At 56.0% G+C, this 24182-nt stretch overlaps 1 protein-coding gene across 8 annotated transcripts; it reads left to right on the top strand.

Annotated features, from left to right (window-relative positions):
* Window positions 1–737: 737 nt before the first annotated feature.
* On the top strand, window positions 738–24181 carry PAN2 (poly(A) specific ribonuclease subunit PAN2). Of its 8 annotated transcripts, XM_073319155.1 has the most exons (27): window positions 738–942; window positions 2562–2674; window positions 3983–4283; window positions 6991–7160; window positions 7547–7667; window positions 8215–8292; window positions 9034–9301; window positions 9573–9915; window positions 11849–11945; window positions 12689–12808; window positions 13362–13481; window positions 13571–13699; window positions 13988–14187; window positions 14702–14844; window positions 15345–15448; window positions 15941–16039; window positions 16728–16804; window positions 17645–17786; window positions 18280–18417; window positions 18631–18690; window positions 19593–19683; window positions 20780–20937; window positions 21142–21285; window positions 21552–21731; window positions 22027–22120; window positions 22568–22765; window positions 23064–24181. In XM_073319155.1, the coding sequence occupies exons 3-27, from the start codon at window positions 4002–4004 to the stop codon at window positions 23096–23098; spliced, it is 3591 nt and encodes a 1196-aa protein (XP_073175256.1). In that variant the 5' UTR covers window positions 738–942; window positions 2562–2674; window positions 3983–4001; the 3' UTR covers window positions 23099–24181. The 8 variants fall into 8 exon arrangements, with proteins under 8 accessions (XP_073175256.1, XP_073175253.1, XP_073175254.1 ...); XM_073319152.1 differs by lacking the exon at window positions 2562–2674; XM_073319153.1 differs by lacking the exons at window positions 738–942; window positions 2562–2674 and adding an exon at window positions 1524–1566.
* The last annotated feature ends 1 nt before the right edge of the window (window position 24182 follows it).

Here is a 24182-nt window from a genome sequence, read left to right as displayed (position 1 = left end):
GATGGGTGTGTCTGGAGATAGATAGATAGATAGATAGCTGGGTGTGCATGGGGATGGATGGGTAGATAGATAGATTAGACTGAGATCCTTCACAGGACCAGATATGGGCGATTTACGTCCCAGGGACCAGGTGAGAAATTTGCCCCACGCTGTGCCTCAAGGCTGCCCTGGAGAGGCAACCTCTAGAGGGCAAGTTTGGCATTCATGGCCCATTCATCCCCTGACCACTTTGCTGGGAAGAAGGGTGGAGGGCTGATGGGTGTTAATTCAATGGTGGGTAATTGTTAGGGGGACATGACTGAGACCCACCAAACTCATGTCACAGGGGGCTCCCAGCTCGGATTTTGGCAGTAAGGACGGCCCCATGAGATGCTGCCTTCTGGACTTGCTGTGGGTTTCATGCTCCCTGGGGCTCCCCCATCTCGCCTTCCAGGGACGTTTTTGTTTGGGGGGGGGGGTTATATATAGTTAAATGCCACTATCCTGGAAAAAAATATAGAAATGGAAAGTTACTGGGGCATGGGAGAGCTGGGGAGGGCTCTGGGGATGAGGGTGCTGCTGGCCCTTTAAGTCTTATCGGACTCGCAGCCGTTAATCGAGGGGCTCGGCTCGCTCTGTCCCCTCCGCCCGCCCGTCCTGTTCTCTCTACCAAGCTTGCGCAGGCCGCTCCAACCTGTTATTCCCGCCTCCGCCTCTCTCTGATTGGCTCTCGCCCCTGAGCGTGCCCTCTCATTGGTAGCCGCGCCTGCCAGGCGAGGGAAACGCTTAGCCCGAGGAGTGGTTGAGCGGGCGGAGCCAGAGGGGCTGGAAGTTGCCATGGCGGCGGCTTCGGCCCGGGCGGGGGGCGCAGCGACCGGTGGCGGCGGCGGCGGCTGCTGAGAGAGAGAGAGAGAGAGAGCCGGGGCCATTTACCCGCCACCGCAGAGCAGAGGAGGATTCTGGGTAAAGCCCCCCCCCGGGCAGAGGGCTGTGGGTAATTTGGCTGCAGAGCAGAGGAGGATTCTGGGTAAAGCCCCCCCCCCGGGCAGAGGGCTGTGGGTAATTTGGCTGCAGAGCAGAGGAGGATTCTGGGTAAAGCCCCCCCCCGGGCAGAGGGCTGTGGGTAATTTGGCTGCAGAGCAGAGGAGGATTCTGGGTAACGCACCCCCCGGGCAGAGGGCTGTGGGTAATTTGGCTGCAGAGCAGAGGAGGATTCTGGGTAACGCACCCCCGGGCAGAGGGTTGTGGGTAATTTGGCTGCAGAGCAGAGGAGGATTCTGGGTAACGCACCCCCGGGCAGAGGGCTGTGGGTTATTTGGCTGCAGAGCAGAGGAGGATTCTGGGTAAAGCCCCCCCCCGGGCAGAGGGCTGTGGGTTATTTGGCTGCAGAGGATTCTGGATAACGCACCCCCCGGGCAGAGGGCTGTGGGTAATTTGGCTGCAGAGCAGAGGAGGATTCTGGGTAACGCACCCCCGGGCAGAGGGCTGTGGGTAATTTGGCTGCAGAGCAGAGGAGGATTCTGGATAACGCACCCCCCGGGCAGAGGGCTGTGGGTAATTTGGCTGCAGAGCAGAGGAGGATTCTGGGTAACGCACCCCCCGGGCAGAGGGCTGTGGGTTATTTGGCTGCAGAGGATTCTGGGTAACATACCCCCCCCCCGGGCAGAGGGCTGTGGGTTATTTGGCTGCAGAGGATTCTGGGTAACATACCCCCCCGGGCAGAGGGTTGTGGGTAACCTGGCAGCAGAAGCAGGATTCTGAGTAAATGAGCAGAGGCTTCTGGGTAAGAATCACTTTTCTCCATCTCCACATTTGTAACTGAGATTTCAGCACTGGGTTATAAGCCCCTTTCAGCGTCCAAAGGTAGGGTTGAGCCTGGCAGGTCTGTGGCCTGTTGCGGAAGGGTAGGGGAGCTGATGTGTAATGAGCAGTTTGTCGTTGATTCTCAGCAGGCAGGTGGCCATGTTCTAGTTACCCTGTATCCTCGCTGCCCGCCTCAGCGGAGGGACCAAGTACTGACAAGGCCTGGGAACCAAATGGACCTTTGCAGAAGGGGCTTGTGTGTGGCTGGAGCAGCATTGCCAGCTGCTTGTGCTCCAGTAAGGGGAATCAGGTCACATGCTTCAGGATCTGATCCACTCCCTCTCCAGGGTCAGGAAGCAATCGCTACCTACCTCTGCTGTCCAGCCTTGCCCAGCTGAATCCCACTCCCCTGCTGCAGTAACTAGGCTGCTCTCAGTTAGATGCAGTGACTCTTTATTGTTACAAGGTCTGCCAACGTCTAACCAAGGTCCTCTGGTGTCTGTCAAAGAGCCAGATTCAGTATTGTGCTATGGCCCACTGGTACAAAGGCATCTTGGCGATACCCCTGGCACAGACAGCACCTGTGCCCGGCACAAACCAACCTTGGCACTATCTCTGCAGCAGGCTGGGTCCAGGGGCCGCTGTGGAGTGGATTTAGGCCAGAGGAGGCAGGGGATGTGGTGGGGAGGAGGAGTCATGGCTGGGGTGGAATGGGCCCAACAGGAGTGCAGGTTACCCTTGATTGTGCCAAGGGCCTAGCTGCCTCTCCTCCACCTCAGTGCAGAGCTGAATACCATTCCCAGAGCACTCTGGGCCCTTAATGACAGAAGGGCAAAGAACCCCTCGCTAAAGGACTTGTCATCATCTATCACTCATAGATTTCATATTAGAGGTGAGCTAAATACTTACCCTTCCTAGAGACCTCATAGGCCTTTTCCATTCTGATGCCCATAATGCTATATTTATTCCTAGGGGAATTCTGCGCTACTGCACATGCGCAGAATTTATGCCCCCCGCAGATTTCTTTGCTTCCCTGCAGAAAAATGATGAGGAAGCAAAGGGAAGCCACAAAAGCAGTCATGCGACCCTCCCCAGCAGTATGTTTTGGGTGCCCAGGGCAGCCGGCAGAGAGGTAAATCATTGTGGGGGAGGGGGCAGGACTGGGGAAGACCCAGCTGGTGGCTCTTACCCTGCACTGGGCTCAGCTGCTAGTCCCAGCTGGGCTGGAGAGGACCGGGCTTCCTATTCCCCTATGCAGCATCCAGGGTTTATCAGACCCACCCTCAGATTTCTCCCCCGGCTGTAGGAATCTCTGCAAACTCCCCCTCCCCCATGCTTCCTGCACCCATTGCTCCTGAGCTGGAGGGGGAGGGATCCCTGTACAGGGAACTGTTCCCACATCCACCCAACCCCTGTGCATCCAGACCGCCTGATACCTAGACACTCCCGCCAAGCCTCAGCCCACTTGCACCCAGACACCTCCCCCCCCCGATGAGCTCCACTCTCCCTGCACCAGGACCACCCTGATGAGCCACTGGCACCCGGATCCCCACCCTACTGAGCCCTGACCAGCTGCACCTGGATCCCCACCCCACTGAGCCCCACTCCTCCAGCATCTGGACCCCCCACTGAGCTCCCCACACTCAGACCCCCCTGCCGAGCTCTATCCCCCACACACCCAGACCCCCCCGCTGAGCCCCAACCACCTTCACCTGCCTCCCCCCCATGCAGAGTCCCATTACTGTTGCACCCAGATTGCCCCACACCGAACCCTCTCAACCCACACCTGGATCCCCCTACGCTAAGCCCCTCCACACTTGGATCCTGCTTTGTGAGCCTGCCTGCTTAGACCTGCACCTGGCACGGAGGGGCAGAGCCCTTGGGTGTTTCTGGGGCAAGCCCAGTCCTTGCCCTGTGTCAGGGTCGGGTGGAGCCTCACCGCTGAGTCCGTATCTTGGGGATGGGGAGGAGCTGCACGGTGATCTCCGACCTCTGTGCAGCCAGTGGCCTGTGCTCCCCAATGCCATGCTGGAGCCTCCACATTTATTTGACAAATAACATTTGCAGAATTTTGCAGAATCTTAAAATACTGTGCGCAGAATTTTTATTTTTTTGGTGCAGAATTCTTAATTTTTTGGCACAGAATGCCCTCAGGGGTAGATATTAGTTGCTAAGAACACAGGGGCCTTTTGTTTTAAAGGGAGACATCCAGTTTCACCATGAATTTTGAAGGTCTCGACCCTGCCCTTGCGGAGTATGCACCTGCTCTCCACCCAGCCCTGGATCCAGTCTTGGACCCTCACCTCAACCCTGCCCTGCTGCAGAATGTGGAGCTGGATCCGGAGGGGGTGCCATTGGAGGGCATCCCGGTGCCGGAGTCGGTGCACATCATGGAGGGCATGTACTCGGAGCTGCACACCGTGGTCTCTGAGGTGGGGGTACCCGTCTCCGTCTCCCATTTCGATCTGCACGAAGAGATGCTCTGGGTGGGGAACCATGGGGTAGGTGATGCTTGGGGTTCCCTGTGGGACAGCCACCTTGGGGAAGGGGGTTGCTGTGGTTTGGATTAGTCACTTGTCTGCTCTGATTTTATGGGCTGTAAGGTTTTTGTTTCCTCCATGTGTCTTGGGCCATTTTCCAACGAGGGAAATGACTGAAGGATTCTTCTGGGATGTGGGGATAAAGGCGAGGGTGTGAGACTCAAAACAGAGGGGCTGATCTCTTCTCCTTATGTTTGTCGGGCGGTGAGTGGATGAACCGGTGAGACAGATGAGAATCCCTCTCTGGATACTGGAGTAGAATGTGGGATGTAGGGCTGGAAGGGACCTTATTGAATCCAGTCCCCTGCTATCACAGGCTACCCCATTGTAAGAGTCTTTGTACCAGAATAGACCAACGCTCTGTCTAGTCTGGTAGCCCTTCCTCCCTGCCGTACCACGACACAGCATTGGTCCATTCCACCTCCCTGCTGTAGTGCAACAGACCATTTTATCCTCCCTCTGTCCCTCACCCCCGTTCTGTCATGTTGTCTGACTTCCTGTGGTGCCCCTAATCATTTCAATACCTGATTTATAGCCTTGACCCCATCTGCATGCCATCCCCCACTCATTCCCTCTGCCCTGCTGACTCCAGCCACCCTCCTCTCCAGAAGGGTTACTTTTCCCGAGTGTGGCAGCAGCAGCAGTCTGGGCTGGTCCGCCTGCCTCACTGATTCTTCATCCCCCCTTTATTAGAATGTGGCTGAGTGCCCATCCTTGTACGCACTCTTCTACCAGAGAGTCCCATTCCTTCTCCCTTTCCCTGGCACCCCTCCGGTACCCACGGTTCACACTTCCTCTGCCCGCTTTCTCATTGTAACGTCCCTGCTGCTGCAGCAGCTGAGGGTCGGGCGCGTTTTTTAAAGGGGTGACTTGATCACAGTCTGTAAGTACCTAGGTGGGGAAAAAATATTTGATGATGGGCTCTTCAGGCAGGCAGACAGAGGTTAAGGCAATCCAGCGTCTGGATGCTGCAGCTAGACAGGAACGTAAGAACATCAGAATGGCCACACTGGGTCAGACCAAAGGTCCATCCATCCCAGTATCCTGTCTACAGACAGTGGCCAATGCCAGATGCCCCAGAGGGAGTGAACCTAACAGGTAACGATCTAGTATCAGGGGGTAGCCGTGTTAGTCTGTATCCACAAAAACAACAAGGAGTCTGTTGGCACCTGAAAGACTAACAGATTTATTTGAGCATAAGATCTCATGGGTAAAAACCCCACTTCTTCAGATGCATGGAGTGAAAATTACAGATGCAGACATAAATATACTGACACATGAAGATAATGATCTAGTGATCTCTCTCCTGCCATCCAGCTCCACCCTCTGACAAACAGAGGCTGGGGACACCATTCCTTACCCGTCCTGGCTAATATCCATTAATCGACTTAACCTCCATGAATTTACCCAGTTCTCTTTTAAGCCCTGTTATAGACCTAGCCTTCACAACCTCCTCAGGCAAGGAGTTCCACAGGTTGACTGTGCGCTGAGTGAAGAAGAACTTCCTTTTATTTGTTTTAAACCTGCTGCCCATTAATTTCATTTGGTGGCCCCTAGTTCTTATATTATGAGAACAAGTAAATAACTTTTCCTTATTCACTTTCTCCGCACCATTCATGATTTTATAGACCTCTATCATATCCCCCCTTAGTCTCCTCTTTTCCAAGCTGAAAAGTCCTGGCCTGTTTAATCTCTCCTCATATGGGACCTGTTCCAAACCCCTAATCATTTTAGTTGCCCTTTTCTGAACCTTTTCTAATGCCAGTATATCTTTTTTGAGATGAGGGGACCATATCTGTACGGAGTATTCAAGATGTGGGCGTATCATGGATTTATATAAAGGCAATAAGATATTCTCTGTCTTATTCTCTATCCCTTTTTTAATAATTCCTAACATCCCATTTGCTTTTTTGACTGCCGCTGCACACTGCGTGGATGTCTTCAGAGAACTATCCACGATGACTCCAAGATCTTTCTCCTGATTAGTTGTAGCTAAATTAGCCCCCATCATATTGTATAAAGAAAAGGAGGACTTGTGGCACCTTAGAGACTAACCAATTTATTTGAGCATGAGCTTTCGTGAGCTACAGCTCACCTGTCATCATATTGTATGTGTAATTGGGGTTATTTTTTCCAATATGTATTACTTTAAATTTATCCACATTAAATTTCATTTGCCATTTTGTTGCCCAATCACTTAGTTTTGTGAGATCTTTTCGAAATTCTTCACAGTCTGCTTTGGTCTTAACTATCTTGAGCAGTTAGTATCATCTGCAAACTTTGCCCCTTCACTGTTTACCCCTTTCTCCAGATCATTTATGAATAGGTTAAATAGGATAGGAATGCACACATTCTGAACAGTGAAGTTAATTATCCACTGGAACAACTCGCCAAGGGTCGTGATGGAATCTCCATCCCTGGCAATTTTGAAATCCAGGTTGGATGTTGTTCTAAAACGCATGCTCTGGTTCAGAGAGGAATGAGTTCAGGGCAGTCCTGTGGCCTGTGCTAGCTGGGAGCTCAGACTCGATGATCACAGTGGGCCCGTCTGGCCTTGGAATCCGTGCATCGGTGGCATCAAACTGCATTGTGTTAGCGTGAGGATGATGAGGTGTTGCGTGTTCAAGAGTCCACCCCAGGCCGGCCTTTCCTTTCCGCTTTATTTCAGGGTCACGCCACCTCGTTCTTCGGCCCGGCCCTGGAGCGCTATTCCTCCTTCCAGGTGAGCAGCAGCGATGACATCCGTCAGATCCAGAGCCTGGAGAACGGCGTCCTCTTCCTGACCAAGACGAACCTCAAGTATATGTCCCGGGGGGGCCTGACCATCTTCGACTACCTGTGAGTTTCCTCCACAGGGCGACAGCCTGGCTGTGCTGACAGAGAAGGAAAGCCTCATGCTGGCCCCATAAGGATCCTCTCTAGGCCGAGGAGGGAGCCCCGTTCAGTCCTTGGCCTAACGGTGATGTGACATGGGCACTAGGAACTCCTGCAGCTCCCTTTGCACAGGGGAAGGGAAAAAGCTCCCATACCAACACTGACCTGGTCCGGAGTCGAACCAACTTGGACCGAGTCTGTGCTGGGGGGGAGGCGTGCCCACCCCCCTCTGCACGTGGCCCTGCTGGGGGGAGGTGCACGAATCAGTGTGTGTCTGAGGGCAGGAGGGAGGCCTGGGGTGCCCAGAGCCGAGCAGGAGAATGAGGTTTTGTTCTCTCCCTTTCCGTCAGCATGGACGAGAGCGAGGATGTGCACAGCCTGCTGCTGACAAACAGCAGCACCCTGCTGATCGGGGGGCTGCAGAACCACGTGATCGAGATCGACCTCAACACTGTCCAGGAGACCCAGAAGGTACCAACGGCCTCTGTTTGTGGGCCTGATCCTGAGGGGAACTGAGCACCCTGGCCTCCCATTGGCATGCATGGGAGAGGCAGGTGCCTGGCGCCCCTTGGGACTCTGGCCCCGCTGGGTTTGGGGGGGTATAGCAGGGAGAGATCTCTCTGACTCCTATTCTGACATATTCAGCTTGTCCCAGAAGGGCAGCGGGGAGGGGTACCACATGCCTCCTGCTAATGCAGAGGCTGCTGCTGGGCAAGAACCTCTCAACGACCCTTTGTCTGCAGATCCCTGACCCCTGTGTGCAGGCTGGTTAACGAATAAGGAGTGCTAGCCCCACTAAACAGCAGGGAAAACTGAGGTACAGAGAGGGGTCTGTGACAGAGGGAGGGTTAGAACCTAGGAGCCCTGTCCCCAGCTTTAACCACTAGTTCACGCTGCCTTCCCCCTGGGCTGTGATCAGGCTCTGGTTTCTGTGCTGCCAGGTTCACAGCCCCGGAGGCCAGCTGCCCTCTCCTCTGAGGGTGAGTATCTCCTCCTCTCTTCACCCTTTCCTTTCCAGTACACTGTGGAGGTGCCCAGCGTCACCATCCTGAGGCAGTCCAACCGCTTCTTCTTCTGCGGACACACAACGGGGAAGGTACCCGCAGCCCTGCTCCTGCCTGTTGAGTCTTCTCCCAGCCAGGGACTCTGACCAAGGAGCTCGAGCCATCTGTGAACAGGATGATGGAACGTGGCTGCCTGCCATAGGAGGGACCGGACTTGCTGACCCCGGAGTTCCCTTCCAGGGCTGCGTGTCCAGCTCTGGCATAACAAAGCGCTGTCTCCTCTCAGCTGCTCGGGGCAGGCGGCTAAATCTGGGTCACCAGGAGACTGAAGTGAGAGGAGTGTATGTTGCTATGGCACTACTCCCCCCGAAGGGCACCAAAGCACTTCACACAGTGGCCTTCCCGCATCCTCTGGCAGGGGGCAGCAGGTGATGGTGGAGAGAGGGCTGAGATGCTGAGTCTGAGCCCTGCTCCCGTGCCAGGCAATCATGGAAGTTCCCATGTATTCAGTCTGTCTTGGCTACTGATCTGCCCCCATCGCCGTAATGTCAGCACCTCACCATGGGTACTGTGTCCTCACAGGGCTCTTACCCCTGAGGTGCAGATGGACACAGAGAGGCTAAGGGACTTGCCCATGGTCGCAAAGGCCCAGGAAGTCTGGGGTGGATCAGGGCCTTGAACCCCAGTCTCCCAAGTCCTATGCTAATGCTCTAACCACTGGCCCTTCCTTCCTCTCCTGTTTGTCCCCCTGTGATCTCCTGGGGCTAAACAGCCCCCAAGGGCCCCCCTGCCTCTGTTCCTATTACCAGTGCTTCCTTTGTGCCACCCCCTAGGTGTCCCTGCGGGACCTGCGCACCTTCGCGGCGGAACATGAGTTCGACGCCTACTCGGGCAGCCTGTCGGATTTCGACGTCCACGGCAACCTGCTGGTGACATGCGGCTTCTCCAGTCGCATGAACGGCCTGGCCTGCGACCGCTTCCTGAAGGTGTACGACCTGCGCATGATGCGGGCCATCACCCCGCTGCAGGTCCACGTGGACCCCCTCTTCCTCAGGTTCGTCCCCACCTACACCTCCCGGCTGGCCATCATCTCCCAGACAGGTAGGCGGTTCACCTTGGGCTCCCTAGCCCTTGGGTTTTATCTGGATCCTGGGGAACCACAGGTTCGAATCCAGCAAGGTCCGTCTCAGCCCTTGTCTGGCAGCTCAGCGGAGTGTCTTGCAGAGCTTAGAGAAGGGATCCTTGTGTGTCTGGTCTGTAAAGTGAGGTGGGATCTCTGGATGGAAGCCAGTATAGGGCCTTATCAGTGAGAGACTTGCTGGGAGTTCTGTGCTCTGCCCCCTCCCTGAAGCCTCTCTGCTCTTCCCGTCAGGTCAGTGCCAGTTCTGTGAGCCCACAGGCCTTGCCAACCCCGCTGACATCTTCCACGTCAACACGGTGGGGCAGCTGATCATGACCTTTGACGTGTCGGCCAGCAAGCAGGCCATGGTGTTTGGCGACTCGGAGGGCTGCGTCCACCTCTGGGCCGATTCGCCCGAGGTCACCTTCAACGCCTACTCCCGGGAGACTGACTTTGCCCTGCCCTGCATGGTAGACACCCTGCCTCACCTGGACTGGAACCAGGACCTCATGCCCCTTTCCCTGATCCCCGTGCCACTGACCAGCGAAACACTGCTGTCAGACTGGCCTGCTGCCAACTCTGCCCCTGCGCCCAGGTAACTCATCAGGGCTCTCGCAAAAAGCATGTAACTAGCCTGTACAGCGCAGAGCTTCCCGAGATGGCAGCCCTGTCACTTCAGACTTGGTTCCCTTTAGCTCTCCTGAGCCAGGCAGGATTGGGCCAGGTCAGGTATTGAAGGAGAAAGAGTAGGGGGCTTCAAGAAGTGGTATTGACCAGGGTGGATTTGATTGAAATCAAATTGATTTAAATCATGATTTAAATCACTAGTCAGGAAGGCTTGATTTAATCATGGTTTTCTACATAAAAGTGCATTCTCGTTGGTTGTTATAACCTTAATCTATATTCTTCATAACTCAGAGAGAGATGTAGGATTCATTTTAGAAGGTACACACTATACATTTTGAAACAGATATTTATTTTGAAAACTTTTCAGATTAGTTTTACAGCTATATGAGAAAATGAAGGATTGTTTGGTTATTTCATTTACCAAAGGTAATTGAAGCAGATATTTATGAAGTCATTGGGAGATGAACTGTCTCCATTTCAACAGGTTAATCATTAATATTTGGAGGATTTTCTTGCCATGCTGGATTAGGAGGAGAACATCACCAGACAGATATTTAAATAGTTTTATTTAACTAAAACAACAACGTTAAGTATTCTGGATTTTTTTTTTCTTCAATAGCAAAAATATAATATTGTAACAAAACAAGCATATGTCCCTCGCATCTCACATTTTATCTCTAGACTTCTTCTCCTGTCCAGATCTATTCCGCCCCCAACAATCTTCTATTAGTTGAACTTTTTGAAACTTTGCGCTTTTAGAGAGAGGTAAGGGATTGACTCTGTGTACACAAATTTGCAGAGGACAATAGAGTTGAGGTCTGTTATTTCTCACCCCTCTCTCTCTCTCTCTATTTATTTATTTTATTTTAAAACATTTTTGCTGTTAACAAGCATGTTACCTCTGGAGACACACATCCATAGTTTGAGAACTGCAAAACTAAGCATCTCTGATGGTATCTTCTAGACTGAGCACTGAGTCCCGTTGGGTAGATAGAAAGATTAACCTAAATAATCTCCACAGAATCTCTGGAACCCCATAAGATTGGGTCCCTAATCCGTGAACTATTGGAACTCATTTACAAAACTTTTCTTAAACATTACATGAACATATTGTCTCATACTACAGAATTAGAATTTATAATCCCTATTCCATGATGAGAGATCTTTGAGCTATAATGTATCTTAATTAAAACGATCTTTAGACAGGTTTTTCCCTCAAAAAGAATTTTATCAAAAAACTCCGATTTAAATAAAAAAAATCATTGATTTTTATCCACCCTCGTATTGACGATCCAAGAGGAGACATTCCCTCTGGAGTCCATACCAAACCAGTGCCCCACCGTTATGCTAGGGGCTGCTGCTGCGTTGATGAGTTGTAGTTCTGAGGTCCTGGTTGCTTGTGGTCATGGGAAATCCCATGGCACTTCCTCAAGAATCAGGGTGGTGCCCTGGGCTTCCTGGTCAAATTCCAATTTGTGTAATTACATTCTGTGTATCTAAATATCCCCTTCCCCATTTGGCCGGCTTTAGTATTCTTCTTTGGCCCTGTCCTAAATTGCTGTACAGTGCAGCTGCTGCGTTCCACCCCATAGGCAGCTGACTGGATGCTGCAGTAAGTTAAACGCCATGCTCCACTTGGTGGTCTGGTGGCGATTCGCCATGACACCGAACCCCTCACCCATTAGCCCCCTTGCTGGCCTTGGCTATAGAGAAGCCAAGGGTTGAATGCATTCCAGGGAACAGTCCTGTCATCACTTTGGGTGGGAAGGTGGGAGCCAGTGCCTGGGGTGGAAGTTCGTACAGCTGCTCTCTCTGTTCCGTGAACAAATACAGGACTCGAGTGACCAGGGCTGTCAACCCAGCACCTCTGGCTGGTCTTTGAGTTGTGCTGTGTTTTGTAGGCGGGCCCCACCTGTAGACCCCGAGATCCTGCGCACCATGAAGAAAGTGGGCTTCATCGGCTATGCGCCAAACCCAAGGACCAAGCTCCGGAACCAGGTGTGCGTGCGCGCGCATGGGGGTTTGAGTGCTCAGCCTTTTTCTGCCAGCTTGGGAGACTGCCGTGATCTCGTGTTGCTGAGCGTTGTTTGAACAGCTGCTGTGTTTCACCCCAGAGGGGGCTGCGTTTCAGTGGCGGGTGAGGTCAGCTCTGTGTGTTAATGTGGAATGGGATTCGAAACAAGTTACTGGTCTCGATGCTGGGGTAGATGAGGGAAGTTCTGCATCCCGGGCTATACAGGGGCTCTGACGAGATAATCTAAGGTCCTTTCTGGCCTTCACCATCATGTACCAGTCACAGATGTTTTCTTCTGCAATGTAACAGCGTGACCTGGCCTCTAAGGGAGGGGAGAGAATACCCAGGGGCAGACCAGCACAAGAGAGTTCTGGGCGCAGTTAGTATGTGCTCCATACTATGAAAAGGTCTGAGGACCCCAATGCCGGGGGTTCCCTAAACCAACCCTTGGCAGACCACTGCTCTGTGTTGTTTGCATCAGCAGTTCCAGAACAGTTTAAAACAACACCAAGAATAAGAAGAGGAATGAGGAGCTTTGTCTAGGTGAAGGGAAGTGTCCTTTCCCTCTTTTGCTTTAGTCCTTCGCTCCGTTGGTTGATCTGGGCCCCGGACCCAGCTCGGGGGCCGGGCAAGGTTATGTGTTGTTTGTTTCGCTGGATGCTTGCTCCAGACAGACTCGGCCTCAGCATTAAGCTGCTTTGTCCCTTTTCCTTCCTGCCTCCCTCAGATCCCGTATCGGCTGAAAGAGCTGGACAACGAGTTTGACAGTTTCAGCCAGGTCCCTGAATCCCCAATTGGCCGGGAAGAGGAACCTCACCTGTACATGGTGGCAAAGAAATACAGGAAGGTCTGACTCGCAACATCTGCCAGAGGGGCTTGGGGCTACGAGGGAGTGGAGGGGCAGGTGAAGATGTAATGAGCTGTCACAGGAAGGATCAGCCAGATTTGGGTAGAACAGAGCTAGTGCCCCAAGGGTCATGTGTGAACAGCCCAGAAAGGCAGCCTCCAGCCCATGCGGCTCAGTGGGGTGGCCCAGCTCCCGCCCCGCAAGATCCCTTGCTGTCCCAAGGTGCCTATACAGACAGCGGGTCCCCCTCCAGGCAGGAGGGTAAAAGAGTGGGCTGGAGTCAGCATTTCTCACTCGTGGTTTGATCCTGAGTGGTGCTGGGTGCCTGGGAGAGGTTCACATTGACTGTCCTGGGGGTCTGACTCGTGATGTGTTTAGAATCGCTTGTGATTGTGAGTGCTTGTGTATTGGGGTGCGCTCGTGTCAACGCGTGTGTATTCACTGAATGCTCCCGCACACACAAGTGCTTGTGCAGGTGATTGTGTGTTGGTGCAACAGACCAGCTCGGGGCCAAGGTTTTCGCTTGTCTCTGAGGATTCCCTTCTCTGTCCAGGTCACAATCAAATACTCCAAGCTGGGCCTGGAGGACTTCGACTTCAAGCATTACAACAAGACCCTGTTTGCTGGCCTGGAGCCCCACATCCCCAACGCCTACTGCAACTGCATGATCCAGGTGAGACTGGCACCCAGCCCCTCCCCCGCCAGGGCTTGCTGCGGCCTTCCAGCGCACCCCCCTCACTCGCCCTGCTGCCGCCTCCCCAGGTCCTGTATTTCCTGGAGCCCGTCCGCTGCCTGGTCCAGAACCACCTGTGCCAGAAGGAGTTCTGCCTGGGCTGTGAACTGGGCTTTCTCTTCCACATGCTGGACTTGTCCCGGGGGGACCCGTGCCAGGTACGTGGGGAGCAGATGCCAAGCAGCAGGGCTGTTGGGGAAGGGGAGGGTGCTTCTTGAACAGGGTCTTGGGCTGTGACTGTGACTTGGGGCTGCACCGGCAGGGACTCGGGGGAAGCAGCCGGCAGCGTCTCGCTTTGCTGGCGGATGAGATCCCCAGGGGTTTAGGGGCAGAGAGGGAGGGCACTTGGCACCATGCGGAAGGGACCACGTTAAGGAATTTGGGTAATGCCATCTCTCTCGTCCCCCCCCACCTGCCCCAATGCTCCAATCCTTCCCTTCCCACAGGGAAGCAACTTCCTGCGTGCCTTCCGCACCATCCCAGAGGCGTCCGCCTTGGGCCTGATCCTGGCCGACTCCGATGAGGCCACGGGCAAAGTGAACCTGGGCCGGTTGATCCAGAGCTGGAACCGCTTCATCCTGACGCAGCTTCACCAGGAGACCCAGGAGCAGGAGGCACCGCAGGCCTATCGGGGTGTCGGCAGCAGGTAACCCCTTCCCCCTGCACCCGCTGCTTGCTGGGCTAGGAGTGGGGGCACACCGCCCGGGGGTGGGGTCTGTCTCCTTCCTTAGAGGCTGTATCGGGGGGGGCCCAGTCAGCCAGAGTCTGGTGTGGAACAGGCTGCGGCAGCTGGGCACAGTGCTGGCTCTCCCACAGCCCGTGCTGGTCCAATCCCGGGCACAGAGCCAGAAGTGGACCCAGGCCACCGTGGGTCTGACCCATCCTATTCACTAACCCCTGACCTCTTGTCACCCCTCTGCGGCTGCCCAGGGGGGTGACTGGCCGTGTCACCACTGAGAGCTACCACTGAGTCGGCTCCAAACCCACGCCCACTCCTTTGGGTTTTCCAGGATCCTGTTGGCAGCTGCCACCTTCAAGTGCCCGGCCCAGGAAGGGCATGTAAGGGCTTAATGCCACGCTCTCGCCCTGTTGGGCCTCGAAAGACTCCTGAATTATCAGCCCCCACCCCCGCTGACCCGGACGTGCTTCGTTTGCTCCAGCAGCTTTGGGTCGTCGGGGGACTCGGTGATCGGGCAGCTCTGCAGCTGCGAGGTGGAGAACTCCAGCATGTGCCGCTGTGGGAAAGAGACGGTGCGAGTCTCCTCCACGCTGCTCTTCACGCTCTCCTACCCCGAGAGCAACGGTAACCTTGAGGGGCGAGGGGTACGTGGAGAGGGCTGGGGGGAGCGGGACCAGGAGTGGATGGTGGCTACCTTACGTCTTGTAAACCAGGGCACAGCTGAGGCTGGCTCGATCTTCCTTGGGTTCAGAAGGCCGAGGGGGACTTTTATCCCCCATCCTGGTGGGCCCCACCTTTAGCAGATTGCTGTCCCCACTGTACAGACACCTCTGGCCAATGAAAACACTCATCACCTGCTGCGCCAGCCTTTATCAGCACAGGCAGCTGGGGCCCAGCATGCTCTGTCCTGCAGTGATCCCACTCCAGCTGTCCGGTCACCCGTGAATCACTTCCAGCTCCGGGGACAGAGTTTGCCTGGGCTTTGTTGCTCCTGAGGAATGGGTCAGAGCCCTTGTCCGGAGTCTGGCAGGTTGAATTTACATCTGGACTCAATCTCTAGGGATTCCTCTTTTGATAAAATGAAATTGTTCTCCTCCCCCCACCCCCGCCACATCTGCCCTCAGATAAAACCAAAGATTATGAGTTTGCCCAGATCTTAAAGAGGAGCATCTGTCTGGAGCAGAACACCCAGGCCTGGTGCGAGAACTGTGAGAAGTACCAGCCCACGGTGAGTTTGGGAGGTGGCCACTCGCTGCCTGCATATCCCCTTCATTGTGGGCATCAGCTGGGCAGGGGTGGAGGGGTGGAGCTGGCGAAAGGTCCCTTCTCCATTAGCCTGGGCGATAATCTCCCAAGGGAAGCGGGGAAAGCCCTGTCTCAGACTGGACATTGCAGAGAACAGTCCAGCATCTGGGGGACTAGATGGGAGCAGTCCGGAGGGGCTAGACTGGGAGCTGAGTTCTGAGCCTAGCACCAAGCCTGACGCTGGCACGGCAGCTTCAGGCAAGCCACTTCCCTGCTCCGTGCCTCAGTTTCCATCTCTGTGAACACGGCTAATGCTGACCTACCTGCAAGGGGAGTAGGCAGCTCAGTGGGCGGAGCCTTTGGCAGAGGAAATTGACAGACAGAGGCGCAGTACTAGTCTGTTTCCCATCTTCCCTTCAGGGCCACTGGCAATGCCCCTCACCCACCCGCCCTCTTTCTGTCTGTCCTAATAAAGGTCCAAACACGGAACATCCGCTGCTTGCCCGATGTCTTAGTCATTAACTGCGAAGTGAACAGCTCCAAGGAGGCCGATTTCTGGAAGACACAGGCGGAGGTAGGGGAAATGTTGTTTGGTTGAGTGCAGGCCGGTCTGTTCTCTTGACAGCTGCAGGTCACTCTGTGCCCAGCTCGGTGCAGGATCTGCTGGCAGTTTGTCCACAGTGCGGTCACTGGGTGCGACTGCAGGAGCCTTCATCTAGCTAGCTCAGGGGCTGGAGTAGCAAAGTAGCAGCGCGGACTGGTGGCCCAACTAATTGCCCAGGGCCTTGGCCAACGGGTACAGTCTGGGCTGCAGCGTCCCCTGCAGCACCTTCCTCGCTAGTGCGGCTCTGTCGACACGAGCTGCCGTTGCTTCCTGTGGCTGTCGGACAGACATACCCTTAGAGGGGTTTTCTTTGATCGTTATTCAGCAGCGTGAACTTTCCAAGGATCCATAAATCTTATTCCTAACCTGTCCTCGTTACCTTTGAAAGATCCGCTTGTGGGTGATCAGCCTCTGAGCATTATCTGTGTACTCGAATTCCAAACACGGTTCCCACACCTTCTAAACGCCTCTTTACTCTGCCGTAAGGCTGTCTGCATTTTGTCCACTGAAATGATTTCCCACGTTTTGTTTCTCCGTGCCACTAATGTCGGGGGCTCTGTGCTTTCCCAAAGGCCAGCTGTCACCAGCTACACATTCGTTTCAGAAGCCTGTCTCCTGGCTCCTTTGCTGATGCTTTTGATCTGTGTTTTGTTGCCAGTATGCCTTTAAAAAAACAGTGATGAGGAAAGGAGGCCTCGAAATCCCCAAGAGCAAAGAGATCTCTCTTGGAGAATGGTAGGTACTTGCTGGCAGAGGACAAATGGGCTTTTGTCCATCTTAGAAGTTTTGCCATCTGGATCCTTCCCATGGCCTCGGAGAACTTGGTGCTGTTTCTCATTTGACAGTGATTTCGTCTTGCCTGTCTACAGCACCTTACGTCCCAAAACGCTTTTTAAACTGAACCACAAACAATGCACACTGAAATGCAGCCACCTCTGGGCTGAGATGCAGCAGCTGCTTAACAGCACTGAGCAGCACCACCCAACAGTATAGGAAATGCATGAAGTGAGGAATCTGCCCAAGGAAATTGTGGGAGCAGAATGTAATTCATGTTTGCAGGCTTAAGCCCTGTGTAACGCTGTGTTGTTAACATTTACCTCCACTGGACTGGCCAGACACCGAGGGAAAAGTGCCCTGCGATCCTTTCTGACCATTAGCATCGGGACCTTGGCTTTACATCTCCCCTGTGAGGGCCCCATAACCTTCAGCAGCCTGAAGTCACCCTCTGGCATCAGTGGAGTTACACCAGGGGTGAATTTGGCCCAGAGGCAGAGCTTCTGCTGCCTGTTCCACTCCCTTGGTCTCTTGCAGACTAGGCAGGGCAGACTAGATTTCCTGGTGATCACCCTCCTTCACTGCTTTGACCATCTTCGATTGGCACCATCTAGCCTCTCTCCCAAGAGGTCAGGACCGGATCCTTAGCTGGTGTAAATCAGTGCAGCTCTGTGGACTTCACTGGCACCATGCCGGTTTACCCCAGCTGGGGATCCGGCCCTCAGTGTCCGAAACTCCCAGAACCTCTCCCCTCCCTCCTGTGTTCAAGGTCTGGAATTCCCTGTTGTCCTTTCCTGGCAGGAAGGACCTGGGGAACGCCGAGGCGGGGCACTCGTACACCTCCATCGAAGAGCTGAAGAACATCTGGATTCCCCATTCCATCCGGATGAAACTGACCAAGAACAAGGAGCTGGATGTCTGCAACTGGAACGAAAGCAATGAGGTAATGCGTTCCCTGGCTCTGCTGGGGTCGAAAGTCCGTCAGGCAAGGTCAAGGGCAGAGAGAGGGAACTGCTGACCGTGGCCACGCTTGTATGGGGAGCCAGCGGGCTCCCCCCAGCACGAGGGGGTTGGAGTGCCTGGAAGGTTGAGGATGGAGTGGAGATGGAACTCACTCACCGAAGTGGGTCCCTCTTAGCCAGGGGCCTGCGTGCTGGGGAGCAGAGCTGTGGAGGCCTGAGTCACCTTTCGCTGGTGCCACGGGACCGCTTTGCCCCCACTGGCCTGATGGCAGAACTTGGGCACGGTTGGGAGCGGCTCTGGCTTTGCCAGGCTCTGCGGGTTTGTGTTGCAGCCGTGGGAGCTGCCTCTGCCAAGGTGATTTCCCTTGACCCATTGCACAGGCTTCCCCTGTCCTGAGCTGCATCCATCCTGGCCCAGGTCAGCCAGTTCTCAGCAGATTCACATAACCGCCGGGGGTGGGTTCTTCCTTGCAGCTCAGCTCATCCGATGACCAGGACTCAACCTACACGTACGACCTGATGGCCACCGTTGTCCACATTCTGGACTCCCGCACTGGGGGCAGCCTGGTGGGGCACATCAAAGTAGGGGAGACGTATCACCAAAGGAAAGAGGTGAGTGGGCGAGCCCACCTCTCTCCCAGCCGCTCACTCAGACCCCAGCCCCACCCTGGGGGAACCTCCTCTTGGCTGGGTTCTTTCCCATGAGTGTCTCAGGAAGGGGGATGTGTTCCAGAGGGGATAGTGCCTGGGCCCCTGGGTAACAACTAAGAAATACAGTGCCTGACGCAAGGTTACGGACCAACCCTGCCTCTCTCTCACCCCCAGGGGGTCACACACCAGCAGTGGTATCTCTTCAATGACTTCCTCATCGAGCCGGTGGACAAGGTAAGGAGTCTCATTCCGGGGGCAGCCCGAGAATCAGAATTGTGGCACCGTGCGACCGGTCTGGCCAGGGAGGCAGCGTGGTCTAGTGTGCAGTTCACTGGTCTGGGGCTCAGGGTACCTGGGTTCTCTTCCCAGCTCTGCCACTAACTTGCTGGGTGACCTTGGGCAGTCACGTCCCTGCTCCGTGCCTCAATTTCTGCATCTACGAAGCAGGAATAACGCTCCTGACCTCCACTTTCAGATCTGCTGAGGAGAAGAGCTAGGAGTTGTAGTTAGGCCAAGCCAGGTGTAGTGCTCGGGAGATCCTGGTTCAGGCTCAGTCCTGGCTCTCCTGCTCCTGGTGCCAAAGAGGCAGCGGGATCAGCCCACAGCGGCCGGGGGAGAGGCTGCTGCTGCTGCTCAGCGCTGCTGGTTGTGTGTTTTACCGAATGCTGCTGCTGGGATGTGAAGGGGGAGGGGAAAGGCATAGATTTGGGCTTCCACCAGCCATCAGCCCCCGTGGCTGTAAGTTGTCCTGTCTCCAGCTGCCCAGCGTGAGACCTGCCCATTCCCAGCTGGCCACAGAGACGATGCCCACGCTCCTCATCGAAGGGTACCAGGGAGAGAGCCAAAAGGAAACCTAGACCCCTGTGTAGCCCACGTGGGTGGTGGGGGGGAAGATGGGTCCGGGACAGGGACGGAGAGCGCCCCCTGTTGTGATTCTGCTGGCGGGAGAGCTGGATTTAACCCTCCCCCCCCCAATTCATAGAATCCTCTGTAGCATGTGGGCGCTTAAACCTTGTTACGTTCTGCTCTGTCCTGCTTTGTGGGTTTTGGGGGGAGGAAGGCCTTCTCGGAGCTCAGCCCCTGCCGGGCCAAGGCCCCCCGAGTTGTCCATACACATGTCCCTCCCTCTGTCGCAGTGTGAGGCGGTGCAGTTTGACATGAGCTGGAAGGTGCCTGCCATCCTGTACTACGCGCGAAGGAACCTCCATGCCAAGTACAACCTGACCAGTGAGTGTCCGTGCGGGCGCAGGGCGGGGTTACGCGTCTGGGCCGCATGTGTGGAGCCCTGGGGCTTGCCTTCGCTGCCCCGTTCTGCTCGGGTTACCCCACTGGGGTGAGAGCAGCCACAGAGTGGAGCAGCAGCTGAGAGGTTGTGTTAAGGTGATTGCCTGTAAGTGTGTCCCTGCTGTCTAATGAGCTCTGCCCTGCCTGACCAGCCAGATCCAGTTTAAAGCACCACTTCCCTCGAGCTAGAGATTTGTGTGTGGAGGGGAGTTGGGTTAGGGGCAACCCCTGGGTCATTCATGCGAAGGACAAGCCCCTAGCGAGAGGACATTAGGGGTAGCCCAGAACCAGGAAGTGAAACTGACCAGTCCAGCTCCACCCTCCCAGTGAGATGCGGCACAAGGAGTAAACAAAGCATCCTGTATGGTGGGAAGGGGGCCAGACCCCTGCTGGTGCAAATCAGCATCGGTGACTTCAGGGGACCTACGTCGTTTTCACATTCTCTCATGTGTTCAACGATCCCCTAGAACGGCTTCTGCCAAGAGACAAAGAATGGTCTCTAAAGGCCCCCGGAGCAGGGCAGGTCTGTTGGCTGCAGGGGGGAGCCACCCCACCGAGAGCCTCCCTTGTCCTGTCCACGTGGGCTGGGCCCCCTCAGTTGGGCACGAAGCTCTGCGTGCTGGGTTCGCTACCATAGATATTGATGCCTTTTCTGTCTGTGCACCTGGTTCTCCCAGCCCTGGTTTGTGGCTGGTCGAGGGCGGGAGACCCGGCCGGGGCCATACAGGCAAGGCAGCTGGAATTTCTGTGTCCATCTAGGCCCCAGCTCCACACCCCCTCTGGTAGGGCCGTATCATCAGCACCCTCAGAAGCTTGTGTGTGACCCCTTAGAAACAGGTGCTGATTTTTGGATGGAGGACGACGGTCTCTGGCCCTTTCCCTCTGGAGGGCATCGTCTCCTTCACATGCTCCAGCTGCTCTGAGTGCCAGGCAGCACATGGGATCCCAGCCTGGCCTTTTCTGCTGTGAATCCAGCAGCCAAGCGCCCCATCTGACGGAGCATTCTCTCTTCTCCACCCTTCCCCCTACTACCTCCAAGTCAAGAACCCGATCGAGGCTAGCGTGCTGCTGGCCGAGGCGTCCCTGGCTCGCAAGCAACGCAAGTGCCATGCCACCTTCATCCCGCTCATGCTGAACGAGATGCCCCAGGTGGGCGACCTGGTGGGGCTGGACGCCGAGTTCGTCACGCTTAACGAGGTAGAGGCCGCAGCCGGGATGGACGCTGGTGTTTGGATGAGGGGGGTCGGGAAGGGGCCGGGTCTGGAGCCATTCTGCTGGGGTCTAGCAGTGGCCAGAAGAAAGGGCCATGGGAATTCCTGATGGCTGAGGCCTGGCTCCCTGGGGATGGGGCAGTGAGGGCTGGGGGGCTTCCTCTGCCAACGGCTCCTTTGACCTGTGCAGGAAGAGGCAGAGCTGCGCAGTGACGGCACCAAATCCACCATCAAGCCCAGCCAGATGTCCGTGGCTAGGATCACGTGCGTGCGAGGCCAGGGCCCCAATGAGGGCATTCCCTTCATCGATGACTACATCTCCACCCAGGAGCAGGTACCTGCCCCTGCCCCTGCCCTGCCCTGCCCCACTCCAAGGGGGGGGCGGCCACCTGCCTCACCGTGGGCTTCCTGGCTGAGGGGGGCTCCCCTGACACTGCCTGCCCCACACCAGGAAGTCACTGCTCCCCCCGCCCCCACTACAGTCACCAGGTGGTCCCCGGCCCTCTACCCACCAGCCAAGTCACCAGCCTCTCCTTGCCCTGCAGTCACCAGCACACACCCCCACACACGCCCTGTGATCACCAGCCCCTCATCTTGCAGGTGGTGGATTACCTGACCCAGTACTCAGGAATCAAGCCGGGCGACCTGGATGCCAAGATCTCCTCCAAGCACCTCACCACACTTAAGTCCACCTACCTGAAGCTGCGGTTCCTCATCGATGTCGGGGTGAAATTCGTGGGCCACGGGCTGCAGAAGGACTTCCGGGTCATCAACCTCATGGTGACTTTCCCTTTGTAAAAGCCCGGGACATTTCTCAGCCCCTGCAGCAAACGCACCTTCAATTCCCTTCCTAAGTGGAACTTTCCTCTCTCCCACTGGGGGCGTGCTCACAGAACCCGGGGTAGGGGGATACGGGTGAAGGACTGAGCAGTGTGATTGCCAGGGGAGGTGGAGTTGTGTCTGGGGTAGGGGTGATGATGGTGTGTGGGGGACAGGTTGGGGGTGGGCTGTGTGGGCGGGATGGAGGAACTAACCCTGCGTAACCTAGGTGGTCAGATTCTCTCTGCTCTGCCAGGTGCCCAAGGACCAGGTGATTGACACCGTGTATCTGTTCCACATGCCGAGGAAGAGGATGATTTCTCTGCGCTTCCTTGCCTGGTACTTCCTGGGTTAGTGGAAACGCCTAGATCGCGACTGGCCCAGCCAGGCAGGGCTGCACCGGAGCCCCAGATGGACGCCGGCCCCATGGCCTGGGTACAGGGCAGCACTGGCTGCTTGTGGTGTCACTCAGAGACGAAGGGCACCTCCAGCCCCACCCTGCTTCTGGAACTCTGAGCTGGTCTGGAACTGGGGACGGGGGCTGCTGCTGTGGGTCGGGATCGAGGGGCATCAGTAGAGCTGTGTGTGGGGAGGGCAGGACAGGAGGGGCTGGGGTTGAGATTCGGCCCATCAGCAGAGCTGGATGGGGATGAGAGCAGGGGGCTCCTAGTCAGGACTGAGGGACAGTGACCCCCTGTATTCATCAGCAGGAGGGGGAGGAAATCCCCTTGTGTGGGTTGGGAATCGGGGCGGGGGCTGTAGTGCCCTCTCTGACGAACCCTCCCTGCATCCCCCAGACCTGAAGATCCAGGGCGAGACTCACGACAGCATCGAGGACGCTCGGACGGCCCTGCAGCTCTACAGGAAGTACCTGGAGCTGAGCAAGAACGCCACGGAGCCGGACGACTTCCGCAAGGTGCTCAAGGGCCTCTACGAGAAGGGCCGCAAGATGGACTGGAAGGTGCCAGAGCAAGACAGCCAGAGCAGCCCCAAAAGTAAGGTGCCGCCCCTCCTCTCTGTGCTCGCAGGTCTCCCTCCATTGCAGAGCGGAGACCGAACCTGCAGCGCTCAGCGGGGTGAGATCCCACAGCGGCAGGCAGGAGCAAGCGTCCGCCCGCTCTGCTCCTCTCGCTGCAGCTCCGTGCTAGGCGCCTCCAGAGCCCTGGATTCTGTCCGAACACGGGGCGGTGACTCTAGGCAGCTCCCCGCTCCTGTGCGCCCCTCCCGCTGCACCGGGGCGTGGGGCCTGGCGCGAGCCCCTTGGTGACCCGCACGTATTTGTGTTTCTGGCAGATGCTGCGGTGTTCCCGGCCGTGCTAACACTCTGACCTGGTGAGACCCCGCTCTGTCCCGCTGCGTGTTCTCCCAGGAAGGACTCTCCTCCACTCAGCCCCGAGCTCTGACCGCTCTGTGACCGCAGATCACACAGAAAGACAAATGTGGATTTCAAAACAAGGGACGAGGCTGATTTTCAGCTGGCAGCCAGGCGCTCACCAGGGAGCCTGACCCCATGCAGGAGCTGGTCTACCTGCTGGCCAGGATCCCCCTTCACAGACCGTCACTGCTGGGATGGCTCCAGAGGGCCACATCTGCCTCCAAATCTCCAGCCAGCTGCCCCGTCGCCCTTCCAAGCAGGGACAGCTGACGCACCATCGCACGTGCACACGTCACTTCCACAAGCGCGCTCAGGCCCTGCCGTGCTGGGGCGATCGGCCCATCTCCCTTGGTGCTGCGGCCAGGCACTAGGCCCCTGGGCTTTTAGGGTGTTTTATATAAAAGCTGTGTGAAACAGGGAGGGGTGGGGATTGGCATCCAGAATTTGCTTTGCTAGAGGGCCCCCCCGATTGGGCGTGTTGCTGTGTCGTCTCGTTACCAGCCTGTTGCTTTGCTGAGGGGTGGATTGTTGAGGCAGGCCTGGTTGCCACCTCCTTGAAGACTGGCTGGATAAACTCCTGGAGCGTTAATGCCAGCAGGACCGGAGCTGCTCAGCGAGTTCCCTGAGCACCTCCCAGACTGTGACCGGCCCCAGCCCAGTGCCCGCTCCGGTGATAATGTCAAGTGGATGAGCGGCAGGACAAAGAAGCCCTGAACTCGCATCGTCCCGCCATCAGCACCAAGAGGCACTGGTGTGTAGGGATGCCGGGCTGTACAGGGATGCCAGTCAGAGCAGCAGCACGAGGATCTGCTCCATCCACGCTGGGCTGGCAGGATCCCACGTCGATCCCAGCTGGGACTTGGCCCTGGGATCAGTGGAGTGGCCCCTGCTTCGCCCCAGGGCTGGCTCTGTCCCCTTTGCACCCTCTGGTCTTTTTAACTCCCCCTCCCCTTGTATTCTGCAAGGTCTGAGGTGCGCTCGGCGATCTCTGGCATGTACCGAATACATAAAGTGGCCAGCCGGTACCTTCAGCATCT

Source organism: Lepidochelys kempii, chromosome 20 (assembly GCF_965140265.1).
Source record: "Lepidochelys kempii isolate rLepKem1 chromosome 20, rLepKem1.hap2, whole genome shotgun sequence".
Lineage (NCBI taxonomy): Eukaryota > Metazoa > Chordata > Testudines > Cheloniidae > Lepidochelys > Lepidochelys kempii.
This window is presented reverse-complemented; position numbering and strand designations above follow the sequence as displayed.

Excerpts from the sequence above, each read along its gene's own strand:
- PAN2 (XM_073319150.1), top strand. The coding sequence starts at position 2,727 with ATGCCCATAATGCTATATTTATTCCTAGGGGAATTCTGCGCTACTGCA. Across the intron at positions 4,284-6,990 it reads TCTGGGTGGGGAACCATGGG|GGTCACGCCACCTCGTTCTT; the intron begins GTAGGTGATGCT and ends GCTTTATTTCAG. Across the intron at positions 19,684-20,779 it reads TGCCAAGTACAACCTGACCA|TCAAGAACCCGATCGAGGCT; the intron begins GTGAGTGTCCGT and ends ACTACCTCCAAG.